This window comes from Thamnophis sirtalis, unplaced genomic scaffold (assembly GCF_051295495.1).
Source record: "Thamnophis sirtalis isolate CommonGarterSnake01/CBP01778 unplaced genomic scaffold, rThaSir2_p1.2 scaffold_15, whole genome shotgun sequence".
Lineage (NCBI taxonomy): Eukaryota > Metazoa > Chordata > Lepidosauria > Squamata > Natricidae > Thamnophis > Thamnophis sirtalis.
Window position 1 is genome coordinate 18,549,617 of NW_028261395.1, and position 25,337 is coordinate 18,574,953.

General features: G+C 40.2%; 1 protein-coding gene across 1 annotated transcript in view; it reads right to left on the reverse strand.

The window, feature by feature from the left end:
- The window catches only part of SYNPO2L (synaptopodin 2 like), a 53,893-nt gene extending 29,615 nt beyond the window's left edge, over positions 1–24,278 (reverse strand). Inside the window, exons 1-3 of the mRNA XM_014060238.2 lie at positions 24,011–24,278; positions 7,519–7,670; positions 1,910–2,562 (exon numbers count right to left, since the gene is read on the reverse strand). Of these exons, the coding sequence (XP_013915713.2) occupies positions 1,910–2,562; positions 7,519–7,670; positions 24,011–24,121 (916 nt within the window). The 5' untranslated portion in view covers positions 24,122–24,278. The remainder of the gene's footprint in view (positions 1–1,909; positions 2,563–7,518; positions 7,671–24,010) is intronic.
- Between the last annotated feature and the right edge of the window lie 1,059 nt (positions 24,279–25,337).

A 25,337-nucleotide genomic window follows, 5' to 3' on the forward strand; every position in this document is an offset into this window, starting at 1 on the left:
AAGACTGAATTATACTAGAATTCTATGTATTTTGGATACTGTTTCCTTATTTCATTTTAATATTACAATGTCCCAAAATGTCAATTATTGTTGATATTTATTGTTCTGTGCATGTGGTGAGTTTGTGTATTCTCAACATTTAACACCAGTAGCCATTGCGGCTTGGACGGATAGATGCTGAAGAATAGTACGAGAATTCAGTGACTTACATTCTTAGCTATCATCCTAGAATTATCAAGATCGTCAGTGGAATAGAGAGAAATCAGTTTTGATCATCAATACCCATGTTGCATTTCCTATCTGTTTGTGGAGGAGCACATTTAAGGAAATGTGGTGCAGTGGTTAGAATGCAATACTGCAGGCTACTTCTGTTGCCTGCCAGTTGCCTGCAATTTGGCAGTTCAAATCTCACCAGGCCCAAGGTTGACTCAGCCTTCCATCCTTCCAAGGTGAGTAAAATGAGGACCCAAATTGTTGGGAGCAATATGCTAACTCTGTAAACTGCTTAAAGAGGGCTGTAAAGCACTGTAAATCAGAATACAAGTCTAAGTGCTATTGCTATTATGATTGCTCTAGGGTGGAGTTGGAGTGAGGATGTTGCATTATGATTGCTTATAAGTAAGCAAGAACCAGTGAAAGAGGAATGGAAAAATCCCTATCTGTAGATCAGCCTTTCTCAAATTTTCTTGGCAAGTTTAAGATGGGCAAACTTCATGCTGCCTGGGGAATTCTGGGAAATGAAGTCCATGCACCCTAAAGTTGCCAAAGTTGAGAAGCATGGGTCTAGACTAGAGTTTAGGATTTTCCATTCCTGTTTTATTTAGAGTTTGGTGAAATGAAATAAATCAGTTGTGCTTTCCTTAACAAATAGTGATTAAACCGATATGAACTTTTTGTGAGAAACTGAAATTAAAAGTTGATCTGGGGCTTTGATGATTAGATATGGGATTATGGAAATAATGTAAAATGTTAATCTTAGAATAAGAGTTTGATATATTTTTTACTTATATCTTTACCAAAGAAAGTTGGAAGTCATTCTTTTTCAGTTTTCCTTCTTTTCCTCTTTTTTCTTACACTTTCACTATTTTTCTTTCCTGAGCCTTTTCTTTTTTCAAATCTGTTCTTTATTTGTTTACCCTTTAGCTTTGTATTTTTTTATGTATGAAGGATCAAAGACTCAGCCATTATAATTCTACATTCCTTATTTAAAGAAATCATACCAAAATTTAGAATGAAATCCACCGGGAACCATCTCATATAAGGCAGGCTCTGAGTGCCTCTAACCAAAAAGTGTTTATCAATAGAAGAGAATATTTGTAGCTCAGAGTTGAACTGTGGGGTCCTTGGTGCTCTCTGAACTTGATGGTTTTCTTGTGGATGTTTCATTACCAAACTAGCTAACATCATCAGTACTAGAAGGGAGTGGAGTCTGCTCTTATTTTCATGTACTAGTGGCTTACCCTGTCAGTGTTGATCCATTGTTTCACCAAAAATGTTTTGATTGGTGCAAGGTCTCTAAAGCCTCAATCAGAGAAGGGCTATTCTGCACCCCTCCCTGAAATGTTATTTAAAATGTAGAGTTTCCCAGCATTCCTTTAGGAACCTCCAACATGCAAACTGTGGTTACTCATCCTAAAATTAATCTTCTTTACCTGGAGCTTCAAAATTTGCTATTTACTAGGACGATGTATAGCTAAAAGTCAATCTACAATTAGACTGCATCTGACTTTGGGGATATTTCTTCATTACCAAACAAAAGTATATTTTCTGTGCAGTTCACACCCCTTGCTCACTGGGTCAGGATGTCACAAAGCAACATGATTCAGGAAATGGAAACTCTACACCAGTTAAAATGAAATTTTACGAAAAGCATTAGTAGGGGAAAAGAACATCATTACAGAAGACCTACTGGCTTGCTTTGCTTTCTCTGCATAGCTGGTAGTCAGATCTTCATCGACAGGATGCTCCACAGGACCTATCATGGGGATCAAGTGCCGCTCTGCTCGAATTGTCCTAGTTGCATGTGGAAGGAGCATAGCTTCAGGGGGAACCTCCATCTCTTCAGATAAGGATGGATGTAGCAAAACTTGACTCTGTGAGAAAGCTGCATCTGTGTAGTTTTCTGGGTGAAAAACAATCTCCCTCTTAGCCACTCCGCCAAGCCCTCCTCCTTCTCCACCTTGTGCCACCACTTCAGGTGTGCTGTCATAGCCACTTTGCTCAGAGACTTCATCCTGGGGCTCACCCGCTTTGTTATTTGGTGCCCCTGGGGGGGAACGGGGAGTCTTCTTGCGAGCTCTCCGATGCTTTTCTTGGGTGATGTTATCAGCATCACTGTCTGTCTCAGCATAGTATGCTTCACTGTTTGGCGGGGAGGTCACGTTCTCCAGGAGCTGCTGCCTCTGGGATGGCTCAGCTTCTGGGGCAACTTGGGGCTCTCCTGTTTCAGAACTGTGTCCCTGGGAGGCTCGGTTTAGTGGAGAAGCAAGTGAGGCAGCTTGCAATTGCTTAGGAGAAGGGGAGCGCAACAATCTTGCCCCAGACATGTCTCTGGTCGTTGCCCTGGAGAGATCAGAAAAGGAAGAGAACTTTAGTCAGTTATGTAGGTTACAAGATCCACTTCTGAACCATTACTTTTTGTATTTGTTCATCCTACTGGCCACTAGGATGAAACTGTGAGGATTCCCTTTTTTGACATTCCACCTTTTTTTCTGCCAAATGTTTTTTATCTTTTTAGCATACATACAATATAATCCAAAGTATACCATTACATCTTAATTAACATTTTTTGAATGTTCAATAATATATCAATTCCTCTTGCCATCAAGCCTCGTCAATTTTTATTTGCTCTTCTGCTTTCCATACACCATATTATAGTCTATTTCATCTTCAACCGTTCTCCTTTCCCTCTCTCCTCCTCCCTACCTCCTTTCTTCCCTCTATCATCTCTCCCTTCTCTACTTCCCCTTGCTCTCTCCCTCTCCTCTCCCCTCTTTCCACACCTTCCCTTTCTCCTACTCTTTTCCTCCCTTCTACTTCCCTCTCTCCTGTCTCCTCTCTCTCTCTTTCCCTCTCTTTATCTCCCTTCCATTCTCTATTTTACGTGATGTATTTCTGCCTTTTAGCAAACCCATTTAATATCAGTGGCATTAATAATTATATTCCGAAAGGAAAAAAAGAAAAAAACCTATTTCCCATATTCCTATTCTTCTTTTAAAAGTATACCTTTATACGAATTCCATTTGTTTCCTCTCCCCCCCCCCCAAAAAAATCCTCTTTTTTGGCTGAAGTGCAAGATGGATTTAAGTTTCCAGCTATTCTCATAATACTGTTACATAGTTATACATCATTAAGCGCCCATATTTTTGGTCTCATGTTGTAACTTTAAATATATATTGTTAGGCATATTTCCAAATTCCCCTTCCATTTTTTTCTCTCCTCTGGTAACTTTCCCAACAATATTTTTCTTATTTGTAAACATTTCACATTCCACTATTAATACATATCAACTGGCCTACTATCTTTATTCACCTTAATTAATCTACCTTTAATTCATTTTTACTTGCAATCCTTTCTATACCATACATACATATTACATTTCAGTGTTAATTAAAGTTCACAATAGAATATGCCTTACAAACGTTCTCCATCTTCTCCCCTAATTATTATTATCTATGTACATATTTCCTTTCTTCCTCTCATCTACCAATTTTTATTTTCCCTTATTTCCATTTATTTTTAAATAATCTTATATCCCAATCTCTGAACTTCTTCTTTCTCTTTCTACTATTTATATATCTTTTCTTCCCAATCTTTTTTGTGACTTTTTGCTGTACCATTTGTTGTACCCGCTTCAGGATTTCCCTTTGTCCCAGTCTACTAACCACTTCTCAAGGAGAAGAACACACTACATCATCTTTACTCACCTCCAGTCCACTGAAAACATGCATATACTCTGCCCATCGTTTTGCACTACACGTAAAAAATAGAGCTATCTGCCTTATGATGGCACAAAGTGTTGTTTTGATTCCTATGCTCACTGTTTTGTAGGCAAAAGTTTCTTTATCAATTGATTACTATGTACAAAGGAATGGATTTCCCTTCCCTTCTGTCCTGCCCCCCCACCCCAGGGCTGTGCTGCCCTGGGTCCCTGGGCCATCTGCCCCATTCAAAAGAGACTGCAGCTCTGTCCTATTTTTTTTCCCTACTAAACTGGTAAAACGCTAGAGAGTTTTAAGATCCCTGTTGACATAGCAAATGGTGGGCCATTCCCCACTTTTTCTCTTAGAAGTTCATTGATGGAATGACAAAATGGTTCTTCCCTTCTTTCATAACCATGTGACATTGACAATTCTGCCAGTTTCTTTTCCAGCCAAGTCACAGAAAGATGGGTAAAACTGGGCTCCCCCCCCCCACTCCCTCTTCATTTTAACTCGTCCACCAGCAGATGCACCAGATGGGGAAACGTCAAAAGCAAGAGTGCACATATGAAAGGTCTACCTATGGAAATCTCAAATCCTCAACCCCAGAAAGGGGTTGCTGCTGGCTTTCCTGGCAGGGAAAAGGTGATAAGGAAGCAGGACACTCACCAATGGAGGAGCATGTTAAGCATAGACCAGACAGAATGCCAAACCATCATTCTGAAGTGGAGGGAGGCTCTGAGGACTGGCTTCATTTTCAGCTCAAATTTTCATGAGTGTCCTCATCTTTCTCCTTCCCAAATAGGCCAGCATTCCCTCCAGATGGTTAATGGGGCAATAAAACTGTAATTAACTAGTGCCCTCTACACCCCCCTCCCCGTGCCTTCCCTTGTGGAAAAAAATGGGAGACTCCAGGGAGTGGATGCCATGAGGGCAATGAAGTGGATGCAATTCTCACCAGTGGAGAACCTCCGATGGAGAGGCAATGCAGCAAACTGACCCATCTCCCCCCTCAGGAGCAGCATTGGATCTGATTAAATTCCAATGTTAATCATCTCTATGTATAAAGATGACTGAAAGCCTCACGCATTATGTTCTTGTTGTTAGTTGCAAAGTCGTACCCAACCCATCGCAACCCCATGGACAATGTTCCTCCCTGCCTTCCTGTCCTCTACCATCCTCTGGAGTCCATTCAGGCTCACACCGACTGTTTTTGTGATTCCATCCAGCCACCTCATTCTCTGTCATCTCCTTCTTCTTTTGCCCTCCATCTTTCACAGCATTCTCCAGTGAGTCCTTCCTTCCCATTAGGTGACCAGAGTATTTAAGTTTCATCTTCAGGATCTGGCTGTCAGCCTCTGTTTTGCTTACTTGCTATCAGCTGCCATAGAAATGGGGAGGGTGGGGGCATGGTATTTGGGATGGGAATAATTGGTACTGGAGATGATATGGTAAAGTGAGTTTTCTTCTCAGCATCTTCTGCACATGCTGATGGTCAGTGTTTGGACCTGATCAAGGCCAACTGTCCTGCATACCAACGTGATGATGTTGTCTGGAGATGCAACCCACATGACACCTTAGGGAGTTGCAGATTGGACACTGGGGTGGGGATTGTTAAAGGGAGGGGGTTGGGTAATCATTTGACATGTATGTGTTCGTGCCTTTCTGACTCAGATCTTGCTTTACTTTCACTGCTATCTTTTCATAACCGGTAAAACTACTTTTTTTAATTCCACAAACAATGGAGTTGGGAGTTTTCTTCCTTGGTTTCTGAAGGAGGCATGCCTGACACTGGCCTTCTAAAGAGCAGTGAGGGTTGATCTCCTCTAGGGCTGACCGGTTTGATTGCCTTGCAGTCCAAGGGACTCACACATTATGGTGTCATACAAATCCTGCAGAGGTCTTGAACTGGAAGAATCTTGTAGGGAAAGTAGGATAGAACTCTTCAAAGAAGCCAGATGTCAGCACCTCAGAACATCAGACAGAAGAAGGTCAAAGCAGACCTCTCTCATTCCAGAGGGCAGGACAAGAGGCTTGGATTGCAGAAAGGTAGGTTCCAAGTGATAGTTAGGAAAAGGCTCCTGCTTGTTCAATTACTCAGAAAGACAATGGGAGCTCTTTAGCCTTCTGTCTGGAATCCTTTCAGGGTAGGTTCATCCTACCCTGAACTGATACTGATACTGTACTCAAAGCCTGTTGGGCAAGATGGCCTTCAAATTCTATTATTTTATATTTGGGAAAGCTTCTCTACTGCTTTTCATTAGCTTCCATGCAATATTGTACCTCCTTCCAGCATAGTTACTATTGTAACATGCCATACCATGATTTACAGACATCTGTAATGCTGCCATGGATCTTCCATGGGACTTGGGGGAGTGGGGAGAGAGAAACAAAGAATGTGTGGCTATAACAGAACTTGTTTGAAATAGAATTGCTCTTCGCAGCTTAGCTGCTGGGAATCCCTGAGACTCTCCAGTTGTACCAATTTTACATTAGCAGCTGCCGGTTTGAATGACATCACAGCTCATCTCGCTCCTTATTTGTTTCTAACTCAATCACTTAAGCCACCTGTATCATCTGCAAGGATTCTTTCCCTATGATTGCTAACTTTCTTTAAGAGCTTTTAGTGTGGACTTTATCAAATATTTTTTTAAAGTAACATTCAGGATATTTATAAGATTACGTAACATATCTTCATCTCCAAGATTTTTAGCAATTTGCTGAGACAGAACATTGAGAGAACATACTAATTTGTAATATATATATGTATGTATGTATATATATATATATATATATATATATATATATATATATATATATATATATATATATATATATATATATATATATATATATATTACACATTACACATAGTATATTCAAAGTTTTTATCTTCTAGATTTCTTAGAAATGTTAAATGTTAAACTAATACTACACACACACACACACAGAGAGAGAGAGTCTCACTTGATCCTGAAGTCCATATCCCAATGCAGTTACACCATTTTTTTTAAAAAAAAGTATTAGTTTAACAACATTTCTAAGGTAAGAAATCTAGAGTGAATATAGACAATATATTGCATTGAATCTACTGTATATCATGGAATTGCAGTTCAGGCATAATATCCACAATATAAAGGGCCCTACATCCCGGATATTCTGGCATGTACAATACTAGCAACTAGATTTTAAAAGACACTCCGGGTGTTATTTTGAAATTTGCATAGAAAGCTGATACAACAAGTCTGACATCCTGCTTAGAAGAGACTATCAAAATGCTATGAATTGGCTAAGCCTGGTCTAAATGCTTGTGCATTAGAGTCTCATAGATCTCATTCTGGTATGAACATTTCCATAAAATATACACAATAAATATCAGAGCCGAACCTGGCATTGCTTTGTACTGTGATCTTTCCATGTATGCCTTTTGCCTGAGTGGAGGAGAGAGATAATTGATGATATTTGTGAAATCAGGTATGGTTCCACTAGAACTTTATGGAAAGCATTCAATGGTGCTACTGCAGTTAAAAATATGGAATTCATCCAAATGGTTTGGAGTAATCAATCTTTCGCTCAGCCCCACCAGTGGTTTTCTTACCTTGTAACAACAATGTTGAGGGTGTTACTGGAAGAATCAATGATCTGCATGGTGGTGGCATGGGAGAGGCCAGCACATGGCTTTCCATTAACAGATAAAAGTTCATCATTTTCCCTTAGGCCTCCACGACACGCTTTACTTCTCTTGCGAATCTAAAAAAAAGGAAAGTGAAGTAAGGATCAGCAGTCCAGAAGTGCTCCCCATCACTTACTCAACTTTTCAACAGGGAGTGAGTGAGTCTTGGGCAGAAGTCCAGTTAGTCATATCTACTGGGTATAATAAAAGTAAAATCAATATGGTGGCCATGATGGTGTGGTGCAAGCTCTACCCATTTTTAAATGTGTAATATAGTTTCCCTCACAGCCTCACGGCCACCCTCATGATCATTTCTGACCCCCCTTTTTAATATAAATAAATAAGTAGTTGTATAATGTCTAGGTGTTGCCAGTAACACAATGTCCTAAATACTGTTGCTGGTGGTAAGCTATTTTAACTATTAAAATATTTTAAAACATAACATATAAAAGTTATCATTAACAAGTACTCAGATAAAAAAAATTCACAAATAGAAGCTGAGTAGGCAAAAATGTTACTGGTCATTCATTGCCTTGAGAAAGGTTTCACAGGAGAGACAGTGAGAGCTAACAGAGAAATGCAAACAGAAGTCATTTGGCAGTAAGATAACTCTTGCCCACACAAGTTGTCTCGTTGAGAGTTTGTCAGTTGTTGGAAGAAATGTCCTTCTGAGTTCGGCTCCAAGTGGGGAAAAAGACACTGGAGACATGGAGGCTGCTTGGAAAGATGGTTTTAATGGTGGACAGGACCACATGGCTTGAGTTCTGAACAGAAAAGGTGATCACATGCTTCAATGTTGGTGGAGAAAAAGTGAAGGGCAGAAGAGAATTAAGTCCCTGGTTTTATCTCCCTCTGGCCTTTGATCTTGAGCTTGTATTCTGATTGGTTGTCAGACTCCCATGGGGCCATGCAGGGGCAACTATCTAGGCTGCGTTTTGAATCCAGGTTTGGTTGAGTTCTCAGATGCCATGTGGCGAGTTGGGTAAAGGGCCAATATTATCATGCCTTAATCCCATCCCCCTGGAGCTGAAGGGGAGAACTCTTTATTATGTAAAGTGGACTAGCTTGGCCTTCTTAATGGCCCATTGACAAAGTGGGGATGGGCAGGAAGCTACAGGGAGCTATTCTGTCTTTTAAAACATGTTTCTTCCTTTTCACACCCAGAGAAATATTCTGCCTTTTCAATATTTCCTAGGATATTTCATTTTTCTGGGAGAAGGCTGGGTGATACCTCCTACACAGTCTTACAGATCAGGAAATCAACTCCCCAGGAAGGGAAAGAATACTGTTACTGAGATTGGCAATGATAATAGAATATTGCAGATCTGATTGGGTTGAACCTCTTACCCTTTTTTATATTCTTGTGAATTAGGAAGGTGTCTGTCCTGAATATTCTGTTTTTGTGGGCTTAAGATGTTTCACCTATTGCTACTTTAGTAATGGAGCTTATGTTCTAGAGGTTTTGCTAGAAGAGGGTGTGCTGATTATTTTAAATAAATTAATTTGCACCCTATTGTGAGAAAAAGAGTGTTTGCCCATGCAAGGTCCCCCTTTTCAGAGGCTTTAAGCGTTATTGCCACTCACATAATCAATAACAATACGCCTCAGCCAAAGGACATAGAATCCAAGGCTAAATGTTGTGCCCATAGATGCCTTTTGTTTTAACCTCTTTAAGAAACTGGTAAGTACATACGTCTGTGTGCCATAGGTAACGAAATAACAGAATAACAGAGTTGGAAGGGACCTTGGAGATCTAGTCTCCTTCCTGCTCCCGGCTCAAGCAGGAAACCCTATACCATTTCAGACGAATGGTTGTTCAATTTCTTCTTTAAAACTTCCAGTGTTGGACCATTCACAACTTCTGGAGGCAATTTGTTCCACTGATTAATTGTTCTCACTGTCAGGAAATTTCTCCTTAGTTCCAGGTTGCTTCTCTCCTTGATTAGTTTCCATCCATTGCTTCTTGTCCTGTCTTCAGATGCTTTCGTAAGATCAGGAACAACCCAGGCAAGACCAGAGGACTACAATAAGCAAACTTCCCAATTCTAGTTTTTAAGTCTGTAGCTACATTAAAGAATCTAGCACAGAGCACATCTAGCAGCACCCTGGAGGCGGATGAGAACCGGCAGGGCAGCGAGGAGGACCGGCGGGAGGAAAGAGCTGGCAGGGCAGAACACGGCTGGCCCCGGAGCTCCTCGGGCTTCTCGTTGGGAGGCAGGCATCGCAGGGAGGCTGGGAGTGGTGGCCAGGTGGAGAGGCAGTTGGCTCCAGCAGCTGAGCGGGGAGGCCGGCAGTGGAGGGAGGCAGGCAGTGGAGGCAGAAGGCAGGCAGGCGGTGGCCTGGTTTCTCGGGCTGCTCGCGGCTTCGAAAACAGCAAGACTTCGGCGGCGGGTAGAGGCAGCTCTTCGGGAGGCTTGGCAGGCAGGCTGCGGATCGTCCTCGGAGTAGGCGTAGACCGGGGGTCTGTTGCTCGTCCTCCGAGTTGGCGTAGATTGAAGCTTCTCGGTGGCTGGATACTGCTGCAGCTGGGCACATGCTGGCCTTGGGTTCCGGCAGGTCCTTCACGAGCTCTTCTAACTGTAGGTAGTTCTGGTAGCCTCTGGGGTTGTGCGAAGTGGACCGGGTAGCCTCCCGGAGTTCAGCCAAAGAAAAGCGTTCCCGTGGCTGCGACTGGCTGTTTTTTCTTGTTCCAGGCCCTGCGGGAATCGCGGATCCCACCCTCGTCGCCAGTTTTAAAGATTGGGTGGATGGAAACGCAGGAGCCATGGATAGCCAGAAAGAAGATCTTTATTGTACAGAAGTAAGATGACAGTGATTCAAACCTTTCATAAAATGCGCCCAGTATTTATAGTACTTGTAACAATTATAGTAACCAATCAGGGGCCGGGTACTGCACAGCAACTGCTGATGCAGTACCTCGGCCAATCAGGGAAGATTAGCTGTTAAGGAAGGCTAGCAACAGCCTCTGATGCGTCCTAGCCAATCAGGGCGCAGCAGAGCGGTTGCTGGCCCTTTTGCATGTTTCAGAATACATAACACATTTAGCACATCTAAAAGGGTTTTATGAGGAGGTTAAAAGCCTTGAAAGCTTTCAAGGACACAGATTCAAATTCACCCATCAACACATGCAATACACTGAACAGCTAAGGCATTTGTAGTGTTACCAAAGATTGCCAGCAAAAGAGGACATGTCATCCATCAGGCATAATATTAAAATCAAATATTGTCCGGTTTTATTAAATGTCTTTTTTTTAATGGACTGTTCTCACTATAGTAGTCATTCAAACTTTCAATAATTATGACCTTGCAAATTGTGTTTCTTCCTTTCCCTCACCCATCTACAGATTCAATTCAAATAGAATTTGAATTCAGAGATTTTCAGAGATGTATCTATATTGAAAGTTGAACAGTCAAAACCAGGGGTTTAACAAGTTGACCAAAGACAGGGGTGGGCTGCTGGGGGTTTGCAGAGGTTCGGGAGAACCTCTAACTAAGATTCTGTGCAGTTCAGAGAACCCCCAAATCCCACTCCTGGCTTGCCCCACCCACCCATCCCCTACCCGGAGTCCCCACAAGGCCTGTTTTGGGTGCAGGTAAGTTCAGGGTGCGCGTAGAGGCTTGGGGAGGGCAAAAAACGGGCCTGCCTACAGTTTCTGGCCTGTGCAGAGGCTCTGGAATCTGGGGAGGCCATTTTCGCCCTCCCGGAGGCTCGAATAAAACCTCTGGAGCCCGGTGAGGGCAAAAACACCCCCCACCATGGTTCAGGAGGCCAAGTAAGCCATGCTTACCATGGCCACACACACCCAGCAACCGAACAGAGAACCCCTTGCTAAAATTTTTGAAGCCCTCCCCTGACCAGAGGGTATGATTTATGACATTTGTATTATGTCATTAACTCTTTTGTGATATTTTAAAAATGTTTTATAAAATTTGCTAAATTTTAATTCCCCTGGAGTCATGGATCCACTGAGTCATTGATGCGTTCTGTAAGTTGGTCCACTTGAGGTATTCTAGTTCAAAAACTGTTGCCCTATGATGCCCAATTAAAGGTTACAGGTATGAGACGCTTGATAGTTAGATATTCCTGCTGCTTGCAAGAAGAGGCATTCACACTGAAGAATGTGATGGGCAGTCAGTCGTGGTAACAAGATGGGCCTACATATACTCTTGTTCCTAAGTAAAATAAACCCATAAAATACTCCAATTTCCATGCTGAGGGGGCATAGTAGATTTATGAAGTAGTAATGCCATACAATCAAAGACAATGATGCCCCCAGAGCTGAAAGACATGATCAAAGCCAAATAAACAACCTTTGAATCATTCTCATTTGATATGTCTCTGTTTTTGCCCTGAAGTGCTTTTTAAAAGGCAGGAGGAAAATGGACTCATTAGAGCTGTGGTGTTGGAGAAGGTTCCTGCACATTCCTTGGACATTAAAGATGACAAACAAGGAACTACTGGAGCATATAAAACCAGACATATTGCCCAAAGGCAAAATCACAAAATTCCGCCTTATTTATTTCAGCCATGTCACACAATCAAACTCATTGGAAAAGGCAGTTCTGCTGAGAATGGTCAGAGCTAAAAGGAAACAAGGTCACCAAAAAACCCAGACACCATCAAAGCCAACACCAGCCAGAGAATAAGAAAACTGAAAGAAGCTGTACAAGATTGACAACACTTTTTAAATAGCTGCACTGAAAGCAAAATACTTTCTAAATAATACCATTTTTGCACTTTGTTTTTAGGTTTATACAGAATCGGCTGATGTTTTAGGTTTTGCTGAATCAATCCCCCAGAATCTGCCATGGCATAGGGCCCCAACAGTTTTTTTTGGATTTTTAAAAAAAATCCTGCTTTAATTATTTTTATAAATAATTTAAGGTGGTGAACATATCAAACTTTTTCCTATTTTGCACACAACAATCCTGTGTGGTGGATTGCGCTAAGAAATAGCAGCTGGTCCAAGATCATCCAATTGACTTTTATGTCTAAAGCAGGATTAAAACTCACAGTTTCCTAATTTCTAACCTGGAATTCTGGAATGAATAAGGCATGGTGCTTTCTTGCTAGGGGAGACCTACCATATTTTTTGGAGTATAAGCCACACCCTTTTCCCTCAAAAAAGAGGGTGAAAATCTGGGTGTGTCTTATACACTGAATGCAGCATTTTTTGGCCAACCAAAACCCTGCCCTCTTTGCAAAAATGAATGTCCATAGCCTTTAGGAAGCTTCCAGAGTGCTCCTGGGGGCTGGGGAGGGCAAAAAATTTTGCCCCCTCCCAGCCCCCAGAAGCACTCTATACGTTTCTTAAAGGCTATGCGTGTCCTTTTTTTGAACACAAACGGGCCTGTTTTTGCAAAAAATGGGCCATTTTTGGGAGGTCTGCAGAGTGCAAAAACTTTTTTTTTTAAATTTGCCTCTTCAAAATCTTGGTGCATCTTATACTCTGAAAAATACGGTACCTAATCAGAGTCATGTCGTTAGAGAACATCCTGAGAGAGTGAACTCTGATGGTCTGACCATTTGAGACAGGGCAATCTAGCAAAATATTTGGGCAACGTCCCTTTACCTGTACAGAGCAGCATAAGGATAGGGAAATCTCTAAAGCTTTGCCATTATCTAGTGGATTTCTGCAGCCCAGACATTGTTGAGCTAATGTTGGGAGATCCCCAAATCTACACCTCCAAAATGCTATGCACCAATAGAAGCACTGACCACAATTTCTAAGTTATGCTATTAACAAAAGCCTTTAGAAAGGCTGTTGGCTGAAGGAAGGTTAAAAGCACAAATTACAAATGTTGAACTCATCAAATTTACAGACAACACTAAGTTGGAGAGAATAACCAAAACTTTAGAAGATAGACTCAAGATCAGTAGTGGGCTTCAAATAAATTAACAACTGGTTCCCTGCCCTAATGACCGGCTGGGTAGGCATGGCTGGGTGGTCATGTGAGTGAGTGGGTGTGGCCAACTTGATGTCACTCACATCAAGGGGTGCTTAGTTTCGCCCGGCCTCTCGTGATCATGGAGATGCTGCAATGGTCATAAGTGTGAAAAACAATCATAAGTCACTTTTTTCAGTGCCACTGTAACTTTGAATGGTCACTAAACTGTTGTAAAGCACAAAGTGCACCCGCAGCGAACCGGCAGTAATGCCGGCAGCAACCCACCCCTGCACCACAAGTATGAGCCAGCAGTGTGCCAAAAAAGCCAATGCATCTCTAGACTGCATCACCAAAGGAATAATTTCAAGTTCACATTTTATATTGCACTAGTGAGGCCACACATGGAATACGGCATCCAGTTCTGGTCACCACAATGCAGAAAAGAGGCTGAAGCTCTGGAAAGAATGCAGAGAAGAGCAACAAAGATAATTTAGGGGACTGGAGGCTGAAACATATGATGAATGGTTGCAGGCACTTGGTATGCTAGTCTAAGGAAGAGAAAGACTTGGGGTAACATGATAGCATTCTTCCAATGTTTGAGAGGCTGCCAGAAAGAAGAAGGGGCAACCCATTCTTCAAGGTACCTGAGGGCAAGACAAGACAGAATGGATGGAAACTTAACAAGATCTAATCTAGAATTAAGGAGAAATTTCATGAAAGAAGAATTAATCAGTGGAACAGCTTGCCTCCAGAAGTTCTGGGTACTCTATCACTGAAGATTTTTCAGAAGAAATTGGACAACTGTTTATCCAGAGTGGTATAGAGCATCCTATTCAAATAGGGGGTTGGACAAGAAGACTTCCAGAGTACCTTCAAAACCTTTTACTGTATATTCTGATTAGGAAGTATAATAAAGAAACCACAATTGACACAGTAGGACTGGAAAGTATTAATCAATCAAGTTAAAAATAATTAAAGATGCCAAGAGCCATTAAGACTTTCAACTTTCTTTAATTAATAACAACTTGGAGTAATTGTAATTTGGATTGCAGGACCAGCAATGTAGATTACACCCCCTACACAGTAATCCCTATTAAAAATTGCCACCCACACAGTTTAAATGGAAGGCAATTGGCTCCTTAAAAGTTTAGCTTCACATCTGGCACAGTCCTGAGTGTCTCTACAGCAAAAGTGTAATATCTGTTCTTATCAGTTTGAAAGGGAGACAAGAAGAAAGGGGAAGTATCTGTTTTGGGAGCTATGACCTGGCTAGGAATTTGTTGGACTTTGATCAGTCTCTGAGGTCCAGCTCCTGCTGCAATCTTAAAATAGCCGTATCCCATTCCATTTGCTGCATCTATTAGCACAAGTGCCATCACCCTGGCCTTTCTCAGTCTTTGCCCTTCCCCTGCCTTTAACATTTTAAAACAAATGTGGAATGAGAACATGAAATCATAGATCAAGCAGCAGAGCAAGCAGCTCTCCTCCTGGCCTTACCCAACTACAAATCCTTCCGCCTTTTTGTTCCTTTCTTCCTAACTTTCTGAGAAGAGCATCCAGGCCTCAAAAGTATGAAATGGGGAAGGCGAGGCAAGAGTGCCCTATGGCTATGTCAGGAATGGGATTGATTAAAACCCAAATGCCCCAAAGCCAGACAGCGTGTGCATCCCCAGGCAAGGGAGTTTCTCGGGATTGACAGCTTGACTGCACCCAAATAAATGGAGCCCAGAACATAAAATTTCTTGATATGATTGTCAAGAAAAGAATATTTTTGATATAAATCTTTGATACAATCTCTTTGATATACTGTATTTTTTGGACTATAAGAGTATAAGATGCACCATGATTTTGAAGAGGTAACTTTTTAAAATATTTTTTTATTTTTAATTTAAAACAAACACAACATCCTTCTTTACATGCTGTAGAAAGTGCATCAGTTGGTTACAAAAAGACTTTTGTGCATCTCTTCCACAGTCAACAAACATAATTTATATTAACTCAAGCATTTTAACTCAAATATTTATACATGTCACCATCATCATATCTCCATTTTCATTTAACTATAATTGTTTAAGCGTCCTTCATCATAAAATATACCAAAATTTAATACATCACATGCTTGCCTTTCAATTACTATTTCTAAAATCCTCCACTCACTAAATGTCCTGTTCTAGCAAAACATCCATAATATTTAATAACAAAGTTTTCTAATCCTCCTTTCCAAATCACTGTTTAAAATTTACATCCAGTTTCCTTATGTTATACAAATATATACATATATATATACATATGCATGCATGCATGCATACATACATACATACATACATATGCGTTGTTATTCTTATCCCTCCTTTATTTGACTATATCCTTTATCATAACATTTCCCCCCTAATAATCAAAACTTTAACTGTATTTAACTTGGTTCTTTTTTTTATTAACCTTTATATATAATCCAAAGGGATTTCTAATCTTCTTTACATGGGTACCATTTAATATTCATATCCAATTATACTCATCATAACACTACACATTGTACACATTAGTAACATTATCAATTATTTATTTAAACTATATCTATTGCCAATAAATTTCACTAAATTTCTCTAGTTTTAAATTATATTCTTCCATCTATCAACCTGTATCTTTCCAATAGCAAAACAGTCACAGAAATTAGATTCACAGAAATGTTTTGTTTTCACTTTTCTCTGGTTAAAGATATTCTTCAAAGGGACATCTGTATGCTTCCCTTCTTATCGCTCTCTATAACCAAGCAGTGAGACTTTGTAGTACCAAGGCAAAACAATCAGTGAAGAAGAAAAGTGTTCCATTTCCAATACACAAACTCCAATACACAAATCTTCCAGCCTCCGAGTAGCAGTGTTATTGTTGCAAATTTCCTTATTTCTTTTTTATCTTTTTTGTATTTCAAGTTAGAAAAAAGAGTCCAATTTTAAATGGGTTAGAAAAACACCCACAGTAATGAAAGAGGAAAACTTTAGACCATAGGTTACAGAGAACAATAAAAGAAAAAATAGAAGAAGAAAACTTGATCCATCCATTTCAAAAGGCTTGCATAAATTCCATCCTTTAAGATAGCATTTAAAAAGTAAGATAACCTCTGTCCAAAACCATTCCAAATTTAATTCCACCGTTTGATTCTTCTGTTCTCCAGTTTAAATTAATTTTAAGTTTTTTATAGGTAGTCTCTTTTTAAAATAGTAAAAGTTCCTCACCAGCTGGAAACACTTTCTCTTTCTGTATCCTTCCATTTTGGTGCCGCCCCGACTTCATCAGCCTTGGCTGGATTTTTTGTTACTGGCTTGAAGAACTTCTCTTGCATTGATCAGGGACTTTGCGATGTCCCTGAGGTCAGCAAGACGTATTCTTCCTGTTCACAGTCTCTTTGGGACGGTTTAGGTCCCAAAAGTTTCCGCTGCAGTCTCAGAGCATCGAGACCACCCATCCGTATCGTCACGACATTGGCTCCTCCAAGAGGTAAATTTTTTAAAAACGTTTTTACACTCTGCAGGCCTCCCAAACCCTCTACACACCTCGTTTTTTGCAAAAAAAAAAAAAAAAAAGTCATACAGAGCTTTGGGTGGTTCTTAGAGTGCTCCTGGGGGCTGGGAGGAACAAAAATGAGCAAAAACGGCTCAATTGTTGCTCGTTTTTGTCCTCCCCAGCCCCCAGGAGCACTCTGGAAGCCTTCTAAAAGCTATGTACATTCATTTTTGCAAAGGGGGCAGGGTTTTGGTAGGCCAAAAATGCTTTATTCAATGTATAAGATGCACCCAGATTTTCACCCTCTTTTTTGAGGGACAAAGGTGTGTCTTATACTCTGAAAAATACAGTAAATATTGTGATATAAATCTAACCGATTCCTTACCTGAGTCTTATTTCTATGTTTCTGTCTGCTTTATTTATGTATCTGCCTGAAACATGATAATTTTCTCTTATTTTTATATACCTACAATAGGTCATCATCTGCCATGCTCTCCCACAAGAGACCCAGGTGAGTGTCTGATTGGGACATAACTCAATAGATAACATCATCATGAGGTGAGCAGAGAAGGAAGACACTGGAAATAAATTTAAGCAAAAGAAATGACCCACATAGTGATAATTAGAATAACCATTAATATACAGTAATATAATTGACAAATATCATGGCATTTCATCCCTTTTAATGGACAAGCCATTTGGGTCAGGAAATCTATGCCCTGCTCAGTGTAAGGTTCCAAATTAAAATACCATCAACAGAAATTAGTTTTTAAAATCTATCATCTGGCTTAAGTTTCAGAAATAGAATAAATGCAAAATTATTTACTTAGGCAAAATAACTCAAAGGCACTGGTACAGTATAATTTTTTTTTTCCCAGCAATGTCTGTGAAAAAAGACTTGGAGTCAGAGAATGTAAATTTAGAAAAAATGTCTGAGATCATCCAGTCCAAATCCTTGCCCAGAATTAATTCAGGCTATGCAAAATCTGCTTAAATAAGTTTTTGGTCATGAAAAATCAATCTCCTAAGGCAAATGTTCCATTGTTAAAGGGAGGCTTATCACTGAAAATTATTTAGCATGGCCAAACACATTGTTTCTTGGCAAAACTGACAAACTGTCTCCTATTTCCTGTATGACATTGATTGAGATAGTTGAACAGTTAGCACATTTTCTTTCAGTTTTGATTTCCTGAAGGGTAGATATATGCGACACTCCCATTTGGTCCTAATATATACACACATACACATACACATACACATACACATACACACACATATATAAGGGATCTATTCCTAGATCCCTTGTAACAGGGTTGACATTCAGCTGGTTCTGACCAGAACTTGAGTACTTTGGAGAACTGGAAAATACCACCTCTGGCGGGCCCCAGAGGAGGATGGGAATGGGGATCTTGCAGTATCCTTCCCCTGGAGTGTGAATGGAATGGAGATTTTGCAGTAACCTTGCCATGCTGCCATGCTGAACATGCCATGCTGCCATGCTGAACAAGCACACCCACAGAACCGGTAGTAAAAAAATTGAATTTCACCACTGCCTTGTAATTTTTCTCCTCTGGAGGTGCTCCAGTTTGTCCAGAAATGGACAGAGTATTTGAGGTATAGCCTAACCAACATGAATATAGAAGAACAATGATTTCTACAGATCTTGACCATGTACTTCTGCCAATACATTGTAAGTACTTGACTTACAACCAGTGGTGGAATTGAGGCGGTTCGCACTGGTTCAGCCAAATCGGTTGTTAAATTGCCCACCCACCGCTATCAAAGTAGATCCTGGATGCTGCGCTGCAATAGAGAAACGGGCAATGGAGCAACCAGCGTAAGAGAAGGAGAAGGCTGCTTTCCCTCCTCCTTCCCTCATGCCAGCCACTCTGTTTGCCCATTTTTCCATTGCAATGCAGCGCAGCGCCCAGGATCCACTTTGATAGAGGAAGGTAATTTAACAATCCGTTAGCCCAGGGTCAGGTTTGCTATTGTGGGAGGATCACCTCATGTGTGGCAGAGTTGGAGGACAGGGGTGGGCCATGCCTCCCACAACAGCCAACCTGACCCTGGGTGAACTAGTTGTTAAATTATTTGAATTCCCCCACTGCTTACAACCATTTGCTTAGTAACCGTTTGAAGTTACAATGCAGGGGTGGTATTCAGCAGGTTCTGACCAGTTCTGGAGAACCGTTAATGGAAATTTTGAGTCGTTCGGAGAACCAGTAAATACCACCTCTGACTGGCCCCGCCGCCATCTATTCTCTGCCTCTCGAGTCCCAGCTGATCAGGAGGGAATTGAGGTTTTATAGTATCCTTGCCACACCCACAGAACTGCTAGTAAAAAATTGTGAATCCCACCCCTGTTCCAATGGCACTGAAAAAAGTGACATGATCAGTTTTTACACTTACAATTGTTGTAGGATCCCAGTGGCCACGGGATCAGAATTTGGGAGCTTAGCAACAGGTATATATTTATGACAGTTGCATTGTTCTGGGCCCATATGATCAAAATTTGTAAGCTTTCCAGCCAGCTTCTGACAAGGAAAGTCAATAGAGGAAGCCAGACCCACTTAACGACTGCATGGTTCACTTAACAACTGCAGTAATTCATTTAACTGTTGCAAAAAAGGTTGTAAAATAGGGCAAAATTGAGTGAGCAGCTACCTTGTTTACCAATGGAAATTTTGGGCTCAACTGTGGCCAAAGATTTCCCTGAAGCCTGGAAGTGCCATTTTTTTCAGCTGCATCACACATGCTCACGTTCCATTTGTGATTCGTCTAAGTCATCCACATCCTTTTGTAAGTATGGCTGCCCAGTGTAGTTCCTTTTTCTTTTGGTCTTATACTCTTGTTCCTTTGATTTTTTTTAACCCACTGATGTATAGTTCATCTTGTTGATCCCAGCTTGTTAAAATCCTCCTCAATCTTGATCCAGTCCTGTATCATATTTGCTAGTCCCCTTATTATGCAGGGACTTTAAATATATTGTCCAAAAAACAAATAACCAATGTTTTTGAAGAAATGTTAATTGTAATATTTATTTTAAATAAATATTTAAAATATTATTAAAATAAATATTTAAAATAATTGTTAAAGTTGCCTTGCAGGGGTTGTTCTTGTTAAATCCATGCTGGCTTCGGCTACGGAATGTTTTCTTTTTAAAATGTTCACAATGTTATCAGCATCGGATTAACCAATTTGTAGTTACTGGGTCTTCTTTCTTCCTTCTTTTTGAAAGCAGGGATAAAATTAATCAGCTCAACATGCCTTTTGGAAACCTCAGAGCATCAAGGGGCGTGAAAGACCTGTATTAGTCTTGGATGAGTCCATCCTTGATTCAAAAGGATGGTCCAAAGAGCTGTTAGCACTTCTCGGGTGCCTGATGAAGTGCCCTAGGGAAGAAGGCCATGTTCTGTTTTCTTATGTTCTATATATTGCAATAAGAGAGGGCAGTTTTCGCATGTTGAACATTAGCCTAATAATGATCAGAATCATAAGACAACTGTGAGATGCTGAAAAGGCTGAAAAGCTGAGAATTTATGCCCCTCAGAAAGATTCAAGTCAAATATAGAAGGGGAAATTATTATTATTAACCCTGGTAATAATTATATCTATATTAAAGTTTAAGTAAATGTAAATAACATGAAATTTAATTCTTGCCCTGTCACCAGAAAGTAAATATGATCTTAACGCATATCCATCATATGGTGCAACACAAGACAGAGTGGATTATGCCAAATGCCATCCAGGTGTCTAACAGAGTTTCACATTGTACGGAAAGTTCAGCTAGAGGAAAGGAGAGAGCAAGTGCCAGGAAGGCCCATGGACCATGAATGAACTCCACTCAGAGACTACTTCTTACAAATAGCAATGCCTTGGGGTAACCCAAAACAGGAGAGGAAAGAGGGCAAGGCAAGTAGGTCTTTCTGTGGCTATGAAATAGTAGGAGAGAGAAAAAGGGCCTTGAGTGAAAGATAGTGTTTTTGAGAAAGGTAATTTTACTAGGGATTTGTGGTTGGTTTTTAATCTACCCTTTTGCTTCCTATTCAGGTTCTTCCCATAGTATTTCTCATTTCTTAGAGCAGGAAAATATAGATTTAAAAGAGAAAATCTGAGTTCTGTGGTTTGAACTTCACCTCTGTTTGAAAATGAGCAAATGCTGAATGTATTTCTGCGGAAAAAGGTATTTTGTGATTGGCTGCAGAGACATAATAAGATATTGGAAACGTTTAAGGTTAGAGTGAAGCATTTTTGCTTATACTTTAAAGATTTTGGTTAAAAAAAAAAGAGGTGACAAAATACCATGAGACAAACCTAGAGTACAAATGAAGCCAGGCTATTTTCACATAACACTAAGCCACAAATTAGCCAACCATATTTCAGTTTAATTTGTTCTGCTGTTTGATTAATCCCACATGTCATACAAAGCTCAGAAAAAAGGGCAAAACTTTCTTGTTGGGATCAGCATGGTATGCCAAACCCAAGGCTCAGGTAATGTGAAACATTCTCCTTTCCATGACCTCTTGAGTATCACGGAGGACTCCTCAGATGGGAAGAGAGGCTGAAATACTCTGTGGAAACCTTGTCTCTAAAAACCAGGCAAGCATTGAGTCTGAGACAGAATCGGTCCCTTGAGCAGAGGCGAGGGAGAAGGAGAAGAAACAACTAAGCAGATGATAGCAACAGCAGCAACATCAGGTGGCCGCTGAGTGCTGAAGTGCTCAGTTCCAAGAGAAAGACATGAAGGGAACTAAAGGACATCTGGATCTGCCTTTGCAGTTGAGAAGATGAGAGAGCAGCAGCTTCCAGTACAGCTTGCTTGAGAGCAGTCATCCCATTGTTAGGGTGTGCAATTTAATGCTCTTGTCCCCCAACCCTAATTGCCTGGCAGGCCTTTTTGCCGAGGATTCTTTTCTGCCTGGACTCCAGTCTTACCTTTGTCCTGCAGACCTGCCTCACAGAGCCTGACTATTCCTGATGTTAATTCTGGATTGGTTGATGGTTGCAACAAATGGCTTTTGCAAGGAGACTTTCACTACATTGCCTTCACAACTCCTACAGATGAACTACACCTTCACAACACCCAGCCCTCAATCCTGACACGCAAATAGGACAATGTGTATTTCCTATCCATATTTGCACAAAAAAGGGTTACATTATTTCTGTTCTTAATGCAAATAAAGTTTTTAAAAATTACTGCAGTAAAAAAAATACGATGGGAAAAAGAGCATAGTAAGATGTTTACAATTGAGTAGCAATTATAACTTGAACTTAAATTTCATAAATGAAATAGGACAACAGCTGTAAATAGTTTAGTCTGTAAGTCCCGACTCATCCTGCTTTCTAATTTCTCTCATCATCATGGCCTTGCCATGGAAGGAAGGAACACCTAAAATGGGATTAAGCTAAGTCATACATACTATGATGATGATACATACCATACATACATACATACATACATACATACATACATACATACATGCCTGCATGCATACATACATACGTGAGATGATTCACATCTGTTTTACAGATTTTGTTCATGGGGGAGAGAAAAATGTGTGTGCTGGGTTTTTTGACTTGAAACTAGGGAGATGTGATGAGGCCCTCATTTATTGGCAGTGGTTATAAATTGGCCAAAATATCTCCACTCACCTTTTGCCAAAAAAAGAGAACCTTCTAATTGGTTGCCAGTTTTCAGTGAGCTGCTAATTCTCTGAAGAAAAGGACTATCACATCCACATAACTAAAATGGTGAGAACAGTTATACTCGGCTTCATTTCAGTTCTGAAATTAGGTGCCATTAGAGAACAGTAGTGGAAGTATTATCTGGCCAGTTATTATAGACATGTTTGTGTTACCACAAAATTTAATGTGGGTTTCCTAAGAATCTTACAGGTAATGATTTTAGTATCAGTTGTAGATTGTTTGCATGTTTATTATTAATTTAAATAGATCTACAGAACTGCTATAGCTTCTATAGATTCATAGACAGAAAAGCAATATGGGAATAAAATGCATTCGAGATATTCATTTCTGATAAGTCATCTGATACTTCACAGAAAACATTAGACAGTACAGTGCAACTCTGATATAACTAATATTATGCCATCACCATAGGTTTTGTTGGAAACAATTTGCTTTTATAAGACAAGATTTGTATATTGCATTGGTTTCCGAGTGGTTTAATTTTAGGATGATGTGGATAAAGTATATGCATACAGATTAATTTGATTCTCTGGCAGATACAGATCTAGTTTAAAAGTTCTCAAGGGGAAACATTTTCCTAAACAACTTTCAGGGCACAAACTCAGTGAGTTCTGATGAGGACCAAAGGACTCTATTCAAGCAACATTGCCACTGTCTTTTTTTTTTATTCCATTTTTGTTTTCAACACTTTTCAGAGCCTAATGACCATACATGGTTTGTGTATTTAAAAACCCGGAAACTTAAACAGCTGAGTTCGAGTTGAAAAATGTATATGGGTAAAAATAATGCTTTAAATCTTGAATTATAGATTTGGAAGATGTACTCATTACAGTAGACACTACTTGGAAGAGGTAATACCTCTGCATAAGAGAAATTGTAAAATACTTTAAGATTTTGTTGCCATCTACCTTTTCTTTTTAAAGAAGTTGTACTGTATTTGGAATTAAATTGACCTGTTATTGGAGGAGAAAAGTTAAATAAATTGTACAATAAAATTTAGAAATATCTATTTGGGGAACAGTACATTTTGGTTCTTATTTAGCACATTACTTTCAGTCTTTGAAGATTAAATTTTAAAATGTACTTCTTCACCTAACAAAATTTAGTAGCATGGGAATAAAAATGCTGGCTGCAGAGATCATACGGACTTTGGCAACAATGTGTTTATTTGAAATTTAGGATAATTTGCATTACAACAAGCATAGATATTTAAAGTCCAAGGAAGACTGTTAGAGTCCTGAAAATAAATGACTTGGAATGGAGCAAATAGATTCCCATCACTTTCCCCAGTGTCTGTGTCTACAGCAGAACGTCCTACCTTGGATACTTGGAGGGGTCTGTCCTGTTCAGCGCCTCCCTGCAAGCGGAAGCCCCAGGGGCCTCCTCCAGAGAGAGTTACAAGCACCTCTTCTTTGTCTTCGGCTCCCATCACCTCAGTACCCCTTTTGTGTGTGTGACAAACACCTTGACTGCAAAATAAATCTCCAGCTCTTAGAGGAGCTACTTGTCCATTGCTACTTGTCCATTGCTGCAAGTAGCATCTACCTTCTCTAGTCCCTCCCAAGGTTTGATTCTCTCTGCCCCACCCCCATCCTTTTCCCAGGCACAGAAAAGCCCAACACCCGATACTCTTCCAAATGTCCAGCTGCTGAGCAGACCATTGCTAGGCATTTCATACCCCTTTTGGTAAGACGCCAGAGTTATTTGCACATGTATCTTGTCAATCTCACTCTCTGTGCTCTCCACCTCCTGGCGAAACAGATCCTGGATGTCTCACTCCAGACTCATGGCTGAAAATAGCTCACCTCCTGTTTTTCTAGAGCTTTGTCTCATTCTTTTCCAGCTGGGGGGGACTTGATTTAAGCACTGAAATAAAACCTGGAATTACAAAAGCTCCTGAAAGATTTCTCTGCTGTTACTTATTGCCCTCAAAAGAAATCTTTTTTCTTAGTTTACTTTTGTTTCACCGCCATCAAAGCCACCTCTGTTTCTGGCAATGAGTGAAGTGGGAAGCTTATCTGGGCAACACACGACAATGAGTGGGACTTTTTCAGTAGGGCTCATAGAGCTTTTCCCTTCAGATAGTGTAATGCGCAAGTATGGTTGTGCATACTCTATATATAGTAATGTAGTATTATGCAACAATCCATGAACAAGGTAACAAGATGATTTTTACTTTTTAAAAAATGAAATAGTGCATTAATTAGTTTATCAGTTATTATGGGAGATAAACTTTGCATTAAGTGGGAGATCAATCTAGCTAATAACTTTGGTATCCAAAAGGTAGAGGAGGGAACTAGAGGGAAACTACACTGGATTTTATTCTTACTAATAGAGAAGAAATGATAGAGGGGGGTTAAAGTTGCAGAAACCTTGGGGAGAATGACCATGTCATATTGGAATTAAATATAATGCAGAAACCCTCAATAGAGCAAAATCACACCAGAGTCCTAGACTTTAAATGATCTGATTTCAACAAACCTAGAAAGAGCTTGGGAAGGACACTGTGGATGAGTATCTTAAAAGGGAAAACAATCCAAGAAGCTGGGGAAACTCTAAAGCAGGGATGTCAAACTTGATTTCATTGAGGGCCACATGAGGGTTGTGTTCAACCTTGGAGGGGAGGGGCATGCATGGTGGGCATG